The sequence below is a fragment of the Jaculus jaculus genome, chromosome 16, assembly GCF_020740685.1.
Source record: "Jaculus jaculus isolate mJacJac1 chromosome 16, mJacJac1.mat.Y.cur, whole genome shotgun sequence".
NCBI lineage: Eukaryota > Metazoa > Chordata > Mammalia > Rodentia > Dipodidae > Jaculus > Jaculus jaculus.
In genome coordinates this window covers 65,178,819-65,191,458 of record NC_059117.1, presented here as the reverse complement: position 1 = coordinate 65,191,458, position 12,640 = coordinate 65,178,819, and the positions used below count along the sequence as shown (strand labels likewise).

The 12,640-nt window shown below is 44.9% G+C and overlaps 1 protein-coding gene across 1 annotated transcript; it reads right to left on the bottom strand.

Annotated features, from left to right (window-relative positions):
• Positions 1–636: 636 nt before the first annotated feature.
• Psmd6 (proteasome 26S subunit, non-ATPase 6) lies at positions 637–11,918 on the bottom strand. Its single transcript, XM_004661274.2, has 8 exons — positions 11,737–11,918; positions 11,083–11,288; positions 8,222–8,367; positions 7,618–7,837; positions 7,423–7,531; positions 3,301–3,469; positions 961–1,038; positions 637–839 (listed from the first exon to the last, which is right to left on the bottom strand). Exons 1-8 carry the CDS (start codon positions 11,879–11,881, stop codon positions 743–745), a joined length of 1,170 nt encoding a protein of 389 aa, XP_004661331.1. The 5' UTR covers positions 11,882–11,918; the 3' UTR covers positions 637–742.
• Positions 11,919–12,640: the final 722 nt, after the last annotated feature.

The following is a 12,640-nucleotide window of genomic DNA, read 5'->3' as shown; positions in this document are numbered from 1 at the left end:
AATTCTTCAGAACCTACATAAACCAGATATACCAGGGGACGCATGTGTCTGGAGTTTGTTTTCAATGGCTAGAGGCCCTGGTGTACCCAATTCTATCTGCCTATTTCTCTTGCAAATAAATAAAAAACCTAAATCAAACCAGGTCATTTTTTAAATCCATCTTTCTAGATATTCTCAATGGCATCTCTCCTGTTAGTCACATACTAACGAGCCCTGTAAGATACCCCACAGAAGAGTACCCGTCACAACATCCCCTTTATCTGGATCTTCTTTCCATAGCACTGCCCCCATCTCCAAAATAAAGACCCATTTCACCAATATTTACACAGGGTTTAAAGAAATGTTTAGTAAGTCATATTCTAAGGTCTAGCTTTCATGCTGTACCAAATTGGCTGTAAGAGAAAGCTTTTTATACATTTATCTTCTGATATGGTTAGGTTACCAGGACAGCATTACAATCTTAAAAAAAAACAGGATGCTTGCTTAAAGAGTGGGCTTGTGTTCCTTTTACCAGTGAGACCAGGGACTAGTCTTAAAACCATTATACAACAAACCCCACAGAGTTCATTAATGAGTAATTCAAGTGATATTAGCATTAGTGGAGCCCCATATTTAAAGGTATGTTTAAGGAAAAAATTAAACTGAAAGAATCAATGGAATATTTATTTTATACTGTTGAAGTAAAGCACATAGGTTATAAAAGTTCCAAGCAATTTGTAAAGTTAACCCTTTCTATGTGGGTTTACATATTAATTACTCTAGAAAGCTTCTGTACTCTGTTTAGTAGCAGATCTCCTTTCTTGATGGTTTCTTGGTACTGCCAGTTCTTGCTATCAGGTCTATAAATAAATTCAAGAAAAAAATGAATTATTTACTAGTCACATGATTCCATGACAAGAGCTGACCTACTTGCACTGTGCAGAGTAAGGGAATAATTTAACAGATGACAGATTTGAGTACCTGTTGGTTTCTACTATCTCATTCACTTTATCGATTTTGCAGTGCAGTCTTCCAGCAGCAATAAACCTGGACAGCTCTCTGAGTCAGAGAAAGGAAAAGTGGCCAGCGTTAGTCTCGATCAGTTCTGGGAGAGCTGCGCTTGTTTGCCTCCAGGCCCCATCACAGGCAGCAGTCCCTGAACTCCTGCAGGGTGTCAGTCACTGAACGAAACCTGACCCTGGATGCTCACCTGAGGGACCACATAAGAACTACAAAAATGCTCCGAGAAAAACTTCAAATGATTAGGGAAGGAGCTGGAGATGGCTCAGTGGTTAAAGGCACTTTCTTTTGGTTCAATTCCCCAGAGCACCTACAACAATGGGAGGCAGAGACAGGAGAATCAAACTGGTGGACCAGTCAGTTAGGGTCTCTTGTCACTGCAAATAAGCTGTCAGACTGTCTCAAAGAAGGAGGGACATGGCCCCTGGATGTTGTCCTCTGACCACCACACATGGGTCATGTCACACACACGTGTGCGCAGAGGAATAAAAGTGCTAGAACCAATAACCCTGACCAGTAGCAGCAGTCTCTTTCTGAGGAGAAAAAAGCCTTCCAGCTCCAGCACTGTCTTACATGTGTGTTGTCTTCTAGCTCACGTGCATAGACTGCTACTTTTTAAGTAACAGCTACAGCTGGTCTTAGAACATGAGTGGAAAAGCAAGGCTACCTTGGATCTCAACAGGACGTGAAGGCGATGGACTGCAGCAGGTCTAAATGCTGTTTGGGTAATCTCCCCCCCCCCCCTTTTGAGCTTCAGGTCACCCTCTAATGGTGAAAGCTGTAAGAACCTGAAGAGGTGGGCTTGGTAATCTCTGCTCTCAAGTTCAAGCCAAGCATTTCTGAATATAAATTTTACTTCAGAACAAAAATCCTGAGGCTGGAGATATGATAGCTCAGCAAGTGGTTAAGGTGCTTGCCTGTGAAGCCTAACAAAGCATGTTTGATTCCCTATGCCCACGTAAAGCCAGATGTACAACATGGTGCCTGTATCAGGAATTCGTTTGCAGTGGCTACAGGTCCTGGTGCACCCATATTCTCTCTCTCTCTCTCTCTCTCTCTCTCTCTCTACTAAGAAGACTTTTTCTGAAATGTGCTTCCAAGGCAGTTAAAAAAAATTAGATGGAGGGCTGGAGAGATAGATGGTTTAACAGTTAAGGCACCTGCCTGCAAAGCCAGAGGACCTCAGTTCAATTCCCCAGGACCTACATAAGCAAGATACACAAGGTGGCACATGCAAATGGAGTTCGTTTGCAGTGGATGGAATCCCTGGTGTGCCCATTCTCTCCCTCTCCCTCTCTTTCCCTCTAACAAATTAAATAAAAATAAAATATTTTAAGAAATTAGATGGAGTGTCAATTCACTATGTAATTTAAAATTTTCTTTGTTTGAATTTTTGTAACATTGGGGCGGGTGAACTACTCCAGAGATCAGTCCTCTTTCCATTTTGGCTCTCCGTTTCCCTCTGGAGCATGCACACATAACATTTATCACAGACATCATGTATTTGGATGTCTGCTCTGACCACATGTTCTGTGTGCTACTCAATAAACCCAACTGGTTTCTTAGTCTCCTTACTCCAGAAAACACAAAATACCCTCCAGCAGCACCTGGATGAAAACGCCAAGCTCCACAGCACACAGCCTCCCACCACCAGTCCTCACGCCTCCACTCTGGGCTCAAGGTAGAGCCGCTCCTCCTATGGTATAGCGCCACCAGGGTTTTCCTATGCCAGAGCCAAGGCGCCCACAGTGCAAATTCATTGCTTTTTAAATATTTAAATATTTGAGAGAGAATATGGGCATGTCAGAGCCTCCAGTTACTGTAAATGAAGCATGCGCCACCTTGTGCAACTGGCTTATGGGGAATCACACCTGGGTCTTAGGCTGCTATGCAGACAAGCCCCTTAACCGCTAAGCCATCTCTCCAGCTCCCCAGATTCATTTCTGTCTGAGTATTATACACCACAGAAGTGCCTAGCAGAGACTTTCTACAGTAGCTCATATTTGCTGAGTTGCTGATTTGGGCGCTCAAAGTCTAGCACTCTGACACCAGAGTTACACCAATATAAAATATGAAAGAGATCTGAGCATCCCCGTGACAGCTGTAGCGCGCTCCACAGAGTTACACAGCACTTCCCTACAGCGTGCTTTTCCAGCCATCAGTGGGAAAGGAAGAGATGACAGATGAGGTGCCTTAAGTAATTCTTAACAAAAAAAAAAATTCCCCTTAAAACTGAAATGCAGAAATTCACACATGAAAAACCCTTTAAAAACACAAATTAACAATGTTATTTAGACTTACTGATCAATGAATTCCACACCCACACCAAATGCTTCTGCCATATAGCCCAGGGTCAGTGACCTGTATGATTCCAGCAGCTGGCTATACGCGTGAATTCTCATTTCTCTCACGTAGTATCGGTGATGAGGAGCAAACAACCAGTCCTTCTTCATCTCCTGCTCCACAATGGCTGCAATGACAAGCAGTCAGTCTCCCTCCCCAACACACTTAGACAACTCAAGCAGCTGAGTCGGCTAGCACCGGGTCCTCACTGCCTCCCACACCAGCCCGACCAGCGAGGAGGCAGCGGTAGTGACAGGCCAGTCACGGGGCTGTCACGTCAGCCACTGAAAAGTACCCCATTTCTAAAGCAGTTTGTTTCCAGAGGTAGCACTCATGTACTAATAATATTTTAACTATGGGAACTTCTTAGAACTGTCTGTAAAATGAAATTTATTAACAAACAGCAGGTACAGTGGCAAATGACAGATGCAGACCAGAAAGAGGTACAAATCAGACTTTGTCACACAGTAACAAGGCACGGGCAATAAAGGGAAAGACTAATGAAACCAATAAAAAATGTGAAGTTTTAACAAACCCTGTGAAGTCTGAGGAGAATCTATGAGTGAGGACTGGGAAGATGGCTCAGTGGTTAAAGGCACAACTCTGCAAACCCTGGTGCTCCAGGTCAGATGCCCAGTACTCAGGAAAAGCCAGACACACAAAGTAGCACGTGCACCTGGAGCTCGTTTGCAGCAGCAAAAGGCCTTGGTCCACCCATTCATTTTTCCTCTCTCCTTCCCTGCCCCAGCAAATATGTATTCTTTTCAAAAACCTGGGAGCTCTAATTAGAAACTGTGTACAACCTACAGAATAGAAACTATCTTACTGAGCACTATATGCCATTTTTCTGGACACTAATTTAAATGCAAGATCAAGAGTTTGTCAGAGATAACTAATAAAATAATCTCAGAGAATGACCAGTTGTGTGAAGAGAGTCAACACAGGCCCTCATTGGACTGCAGTAGATCTCAAAGACCTGTGAAGGTCCTGGCTCAGCAAACAGGAAAGACAGCAACATGAGGAATCAGATACTCTTAAGGATGGTCAAGCCCAGGAATAGAGGGGGACACATTTTGCAATGTAAATAGGGAGAGTGACAGCTTCGGAGGGAAAGAAAAGACTAAAGTACCTGTGCTTGGCTTCACAAAAGTGAAAATATCTTCAGAGAAACTTCTTTGGGGGGGAGGATGGGGAAAGATTTAAGCACACTGGCATTGGTCGTGGACAAGGAAGCCATAGCAACAAGGTGTTCAGCAGGGGCTAGAGCTAGGAGTTTGGCTATCAATGCAATCCAGATGCATTCCAGAGCAGTCAACACACAGGTCTAACAGAAAGGAATGATTAAAAAAAAAAAAGCAGCCGGGCGTGGTGGCACACGCCTTTACTCCCAAAACTAGGGGGATCTCCGTGAGTTCAAGGCCACCACCCTGAGACTACAGAGTGAATTCCAGGTCAGCCTGGGCCAGAGTGAGACCCTACCCCCCCAAAAAAAAAACAAAACAAATTAAGTTATCATCCAACCAAGAGAATGGGACTGAGAAAAGAAGGCCCTCCAACACTAAGAGGGAAGATGACAAAAGGAACATGCGACCAGACACGGTGTGAATGGGCTCTCTCCAGCCACACTTGTAGTTGTCACCGTGTGCATCTGACTTTACGTGGGGTCCGGTGAATCAAACCCAGGTACTCTGGCTTTGCAGTCAAGTACCTTAACCACTAAGCCATCTCTCCAGCCCAGGAGTAGGCACTCTCCATGAAAAATGTAAGACCAATAATAGTGCTTTCCCCCTCAGTCTGCCTAAGGTTTGGGAAAGGCTGTTTCAGACACTGTAAGAAGAGGGAGGAATCCATAAAGTCCATGTAGAAAGGCACAAGGCTCTTTAGAGGGCAGCAGTGATCCAGTGGTTAGACCACATTTCTTGGACCCTCTTTCCAAAAGATGTAGGTGGGAGAAGCACCACTGCACCCATGTTCGGAGCAGACCAGCACACCACACACGGAACACTAGGAGTCCTTCAGAAGAGACCACTGGCAGCTCTGAGGGCTCCACCTGGGTCAGTGACCGTACTTCAAAACACTTAAGTAAATGGCCCGCTATCTCAGAGAAGCTTCACAGTACAATGTCAACAGTCACTGCCAGAGAGCAGCATGCAAAATCCACCAACACACAAGCTCATTGTCTTTGGACACCCATGCTTCTGAAGGACATCTCAAGTGTGGTTGCCTTCAAAGAGGACATCTGAAATGTGTGGTTAATGAAGCCTTTTTACTACTGTAGATGGCAGGGTTAGGAAATTTTCATGGTACACAGAACAACTTTTTACTTGTATTTAAATGAACAAAATCCCCAGAAGGATATAATGCAACCTATCAAATATCTAGAAGAACCTTGTTGCAGGGCCCAGGGGCCAGGGTGAGACACAATGCCTCTCACTTGCTCAGTTTTCTCTCAATTTCTACAGACAAGAATCTGGAAAAGGATTCTACTTCCTAATCAGCTAAAGAGTCTGAAAGCACACCAATCTATAAACATGTGACATATACTCTCCCAAACCCATGAGGCCTACATGTCTTGTAAGTATAGGCAAGTGACAGGAAAAAGTAACCCTCCATCAAAACAACCAAAAAAAAGGACTCAATTTTTCTTTCTTCTGAATTTAAAATATTTGGGAAATGTACAGATTTAATAAAACAAAATCTTTCATCCAGAACTATTTGAAAAGAATGTGCTAAACTTGAAAAAGTGTTCACAGCACCAAGCAAATGAAACACATTCAAGTCATTTTAGACAAATGTCAAAATCACAGATACCACCACACAGTCTCTAAGGCGGCCTACAACCAAAAAGACACATGAAATACTGGTGGAAGAAAACGAGCCCTCACACATCGCTGGCAGGAATACCAAATGGTGATGGCACAGCTACTCTGGAAAAGTGGAAGATCCTCCGAGTTGCCATAACCGAGAATTTCCACCGCTAAGAATATACGAGTAAGAAATGAAAATACGTGTTCACAAAAAATGTGTTCACAAGTGTATGTTGCAGCATTATATGGCTACTAGCAAAACAATGGAAACAACTCTAAACAAATTAGCTATAATGAATGTATAATGTGTTCAATTCATACGATGGATTACCATTGGTCAAACAAAATGAAATGTTACACAGGTGGGTAAGCTATGAAAGCATTAACTCAAGCGAAAGGTGTCAGTCACAAAGGCCCAACTGTATGACTCACTTTCGTGAAACGCCCGGAATATTCAGAGACAGCAGATTAGTGGCTTTCAGGGAAGGGGAACTGTAAGGCTCACACATACAGCTTTCCTTATGGGGTGAGGTATTCTGTATTTACCTTGCACATATACTAAAACAGATTTGTGTACCTTTAAATGGTCACTCTTATAGTGTGCGGTTTATATCTCAATTTTGTTTTTTTGTTTTTCGAGATAGGGTCTCACTCTAGCCCAGGCTGACCTGGAACTCAATATGGAGTCTCAGGGTGGCCTCGAACTCATGGCAATCCTCCTACTTCTGCCTCCCGAGTGCTGGGATTAAAGGTGTGCGCCACCACGCACGGCTTTATATCTCAATTTTTGAAGGGAGCATAAGAATAACGACTCCAAGAACAAGGGGTTCAGTCTGACTGAGGGCAAGAATGAAAAGCTTCATCTCTGAGTGACGACTGACTGAAATCCCCCCATGTTCAAACAGAAGGGCAATTATGCAATACCACCTCATATGCAAAAGCAGTCACGCACATATGTGACTCCACATGCAGGAGAATCCTATTCCTATGTACCATGAGGTAAAGCATATGAACTCTCAAAGCCACTTAACTGACATGCATGGGGAAAGTGCTCCATCACTCTATGCACCTCCACTGCAAAAGTAAGAGTCCTTTGTCATCCTACCTTCCCCTCTTCACAAGTACGATGTGTCCTGGGCTACTCAACGTTACACTTCCTCTAAACAAACATGGGTTAGCCACAGGGATCAAAGACCCACTCTGCTGCTCAGACATGGGAATCTCCCTTTGGTTATCTGCACCCAGGATCAGAAGACCAAGACATCGCCCTCACCTAATGACTGGAAGAAGGCGGAGTACCGGCACTCGTAGAGCGAGAACAGATACTGCCGAACCGCGGGGAGACTGTGCAGCACTTCAAGAATCTCTGCTCCTTTAATCACCTGGCGAAAATCAAAACAAAACCAACCTGGGCTTTAACGATTTGACCATGTGAAGTGTGGAGCAGTTTCACAAGTTCAGTCTTTACCTTTTCCCTGAGATCTGGTCTCTCCAAGGCAATCATGCTGACGTACACAGTGTAAGTGACGAACGTTTGATAATCCATAAGCTCATAGGATGTGAATGTGGAAACGGTGTCAAGAAAAAGCTCAGCTGCCTGTCTGAAGTCACGAATAGCCACACAGTAAAGGCCCTGGTACACTTTCAGGCGGTTTCTCCTGTCCCAGTCTCCTCCTTCTTCTATTAGGCTAGTCAACAGAAACAGACAGTGTCACCCTCACCAAAAAAGAGGGGAAAACAACTTTCAAAAGCTTAACAGGACAGCCAGGCATGCTGACTCACACCTTTAAGTTACAGCACCTGGGAGGCTGGAGTAGGAGGATCATAATGAGTTTAAGGCCAACCTGGGCTACAGAGTAAGTTCCAGGTCAGCCTGGGCTAGGGTGAGCCCCTGCCTCAACCACCTACGACCCCACCCGCAAGAAAATAGGAATAAAAAGTACTTTACTCAATAAGCATGTCAATTATTTCACCAAACTCAACAGTTGTAAACAAAACAAGCAAACTTTTATCTCCCAGCTTCTCATCAGTAGCATCATAATTTGCAGCACATTCCCACTGCTAAAAAGTACCTTTTGGCCTTTTCTGTGTTCCGTGTGATGAGATCATTATCCATGTAAAACAGACCAATCCTAAGGAGGTAGAATACAATGTCGAGTCGGTGACCTAGAGCCACGGTCTTATCGTACGTCTTGCGAAAGGCTGTCAGAGCTCCCTCCTGTCAAGAGATTCAAGGCTGAGGGTGAGGGAAGTTTACAAGTAGCCAAAGCCACCAGCTTCCTGGATTCTTAAAAATGCTTGGGAAAACAGGAAGGAGTAGAAATAAAACAGTATGTCTGTGATCACTGAAGCTGAGTGATAAATACAAAAGGGTTTGTTAAATGATTCCATCCTCTTGTGTACAGTACAAAAAATACCTAGCATAAACTAACAGTCTAGAAAATGTGAGAAAAGCACTGATAATTTACTCATAATTGTAAAGTAGTACTGTTTCATTAGTCAGTTTTTCAGACCCTACTTCAAAGCAACCTTATCAAAAATTGTTAATCATTTTAAGTAAAGGGATTATTAAATACAAATGAATATATAAAGATACAACTTAATCTTAAGGAATCATGGGAATAAAAGATTGTTGCTTTATAAGAACATAAGTAAAATAATTTGTCTATACATGGTATTTTCCGGGTCGTAACTGGCTGGCTTACGTAACAGCTGCGTGTCATGAATTTGAGAGACCGTCAAGACAGCAACAGGTATCCTAACACCCACACGTGGACATGCACTGCTAGTCCCCACTCAAGTGAACCAAAGATCCCGGAAAAATACACCTTAAAGGAACTTCTACTAACAAATAAAGACAATTATTTGCTCAGAGAATTTAAAAAAAAAAATCACTAAGCCAATTAAAGACATAGTAACAGCCAGTGAAACATATATGAAAAAGCAACAACAACAAAAATTCTTTCTGGAAGAATGTTTCTTAACTATGTTCTTGCTGAAATTCAAGGCCTGAACAAAAACCTTGAAATTTCTCACATATAGCACTTTATTCTTTCAAACCAGACATATATTATTTTAATTTTTCTGTATTTTCTAAATTTTTACAATGCCCAAGTCCCAAATTTACATCAGAAAAAAAAAAACTTGTCTTAACAGCTTACCATTTAAGCACTGGCTTTGTGGTACTGCCATTTCTTTTCTTTTAATATTTATTTGTGAACAGTGTGTGTGTGTGTGTGTGTGTGTGTGTGTGTGTGTGTGTGTGTGAAATGAACTCCACATGCATGCACCACTCTGCATCTGGCTTGAGATGGCTACTGGATGGGGAATCAAGCCCAAGCCAGCAGGCTCTGCAAGCAAGTGCCTTTTGCCACTAAGTCATCTCTCCAGGCCCCATTCAAACTCTTTTCTATCTTTTTTATTTTTTTGGGGGGGGAGTTCAAGGTACGGTCTTACTCTAGTCCAGGCTGACCTGGAATTCACTATGTAGTCTCAGGGTGGCCTCAAACTCAATGATCCTACCTCTGCCTTTAGAGTGCTGGGATTAAAGGCATGCACCACCATGCCCAGCTCCATGCCAACTCTTCACCCCTGTCTTTAATATTGAGTAGAAACTGTTATTATTCCTATTTTACAGATAAGGAAACAGATACCTCAGGTGGAAATCATGACTAATCAGCACAAGCTCACACTATACTAAAACTATGCCATTCTACTCTGAACTAGCATTACATCTAACATCTAAACTAAATTTTTTTTGTTTTAAACTATTTATTTTATTTGAGAGAGAGATGGGGGCAGGGGACAAAAAGAATGAACATGCCACTTGGGTCCTGGGGAATTGAACTGAGGTCCTCTGGCTTTGCAGGCAAGCACCTTAACCACTAAACCATCTCTCCAGCCCTGTTTTAAAATATTTTATTAATTTATTTGAGAGAGAGAGAGAGAATGGGCACACGAGGGCCTCTAGCCACTGTAAACAAGCTCCAGACACATGGGCCACCTTGTGGATCCGGCTTTACATGGGTACTGGGAAACTGAACCCTGGGTCTTCAGGCTTTGCAGCCAAGCACTTTAACTGCTGAACCATTTTCCAGCCATGAAATAAAAATGTAACCCCAGCACATGGGAGGCAGAGGCAGGAGAATCGCTGTGAATTTGAGACTAGTGAATTCTAGGTCAGCCTGGGCCAGAGTAAGACCCTACCCCCCAAAAAAAAGTTTTTTTTAAGATCCAATTCTGCTATTATGTAGAACTTGTTGCACATAGTAAAATAAAAACTGTTCACAATGTAAGTTCTCTAAAGAAACAACGAGCTCATACACACAAGGAGACCCATGATCATGTTTTCCCAGCAACAAAACAGCTGAAACATATCCAATTAACCCCTGACTAAACAAACTATGGGATACGTAACACTAGACGTTAGGCAGCACCTAACTAAAATGAGCAAGTCTTGTGGATGTTAAGTTTTCTCAGATACAACGCCAGATGAAAAAGATAAACAGTACTACCACAGCACACTGTAACCCACATACACAACAACTCTTCACTACCTGTTTTCATCTACACACAGCAAAAGAACTAAGAAGGTTGTCTCTGGGGGTGCATGGAAAAAAAGAAAGATCAAACAGATCCAATATTTACTGTTTCAATACCACCAAAAAATAAATCCAGTGTTAAAATTTTAAATGCACCCACAGTTTCTCAACCGTGTGAGAAAACAGTGAACACCTAGCCATTCTTTAGAGCAAGAAACAGGGTACTGCACGGCTCCTATTTTGTAAGACGCCTCTGTCTTGGCTCTAGTTCAAATAAGCATGATTATTTACTTTTCTACTTTTAAAGAAGTCATCTCGGGCGAGATACTATTCATCTGGAATAGTGCCCAACTCCAGACCTCACTATCTCCAGACAGGGACAACCGTCTCACCTTGTCACCTATTCTACACAGGTACTCCGCCTTGGTCATCATCGCGTCTCGAATTTCACTCTCCCCCAAGTTTTTCTCGGCGTCTTCCAGCTCCTCATCCAGACGTTTCAACTCCTGTTCATTTGCCTTCTTCATCTTACTGAGCAGGTCCATGTCCATCTGCCAGTCCAGCGACTTGCACAAGGCTTCGTAGTAAGGAGCCATGTCTGAAAGGCAAAGAGAGCCCGCTCTCTGAACCGCCCCTCCCGCCTCCCACCCCTTCCCCTGGACCACCGCGAGCGCTCAGCCGAGTCCTGCAGGTGGCAGGTCGGCTCGACGGCTAACCCTAGCGGGGCCGACCTCTGCAGGAGCCGCTGCGGCGAAGGCACCCCTCCTCGGGCAGTCTCCCGGGAGTCAAGTCGGGGAAAGGGGCGTGTTTCTGCATTCAGACCCATCTCGGGCATGGGCACCGCCAGCGCCTTTCGCTGCCACCCGAAGTCACCGGGCCGGGCCCCTGCCGAGCCCCTCGGGAACGGTCCCTTCCCGCCTCCCTGCGGGGAAGCATCCCCGGGGGGCCGACCCCGCGGAGCAAGGCGGGTCCCCGAGGCGCCTCTCCTCGCGGAGCCGCACGCTCCGAGCGCCCCCACCCCGGCCCGGCTCGGCCGCGGGCCTCACTGTTGTCGCGGACGGCGGCCATCAGCTCCTCGCGCACCGCCGCGTCGCCGCGGTGCTCCGGCAGGCTGAGCAGGAAGCGCAGCTGCGCGATGCGCAGGTCGGGGTTCTTGGGCAGACCCTCCTCCTCCAGGTTCTCCAGCGGCATGACGGCGGCGGCGACCACTGACACAGCGGACTGGGCTTCCAGCGGCGGCGCCGGAAGCGGAAGGAGTCAGCGAGGGCTGCCGGGACGCCTCCAACCTGGCTTCCGGTCGAGCCTTGGCCTCCGTCGCCTGCAGCGCCCCCTGCTGGACACCGCCCGGAGCACCTGGCGCTGCCTGTCGCCCCCGTGTGGTCACCAGGGGCTTTTCCACGCTCAAGGTACCGTGGAGGCCGGCATGGGTGGAGCCTGGCTTGGAAAATTCAATTTCTAGAATCTCTTTTAGCTGTTTTTTCTTTCATTATGTTTGTAGCTGACAGAATTGACAGTTTGAGAAGAACTGTTTATTAGCTGTTTCATCGCCAGCTAGGGATTGACGGTCAATCGTCAGCCAGTCCAACCAAATAAAAACAGCAGCTCCTGGTTCAAGGAAACAAAGTGGAAGAGTGACAAGGAAGGATGCCAGGTCCTCTGCAGGTGTGCACACGGGGTACTGAATTCATGCGCATAATGTGTACATATGTTATGTCTACATACTACACACACATGTCAAAAACATTGCTAATGTGGACTCACATTATTTATCCTTCAGGATGCACTGTATTCTGAAGATATTAGGTGGAATGCTTTTAGACATGTGTCAGGCACATTTGTGCTAGGTTTCAGTGTGGCTATGCTCTTTCTCTTTTGACTTTATGTCTGCACAATCTGCCCGCTCCTGAAAGTGAGATACTGGAGTCCCTACCTGCAACTAAATTGAAGTCT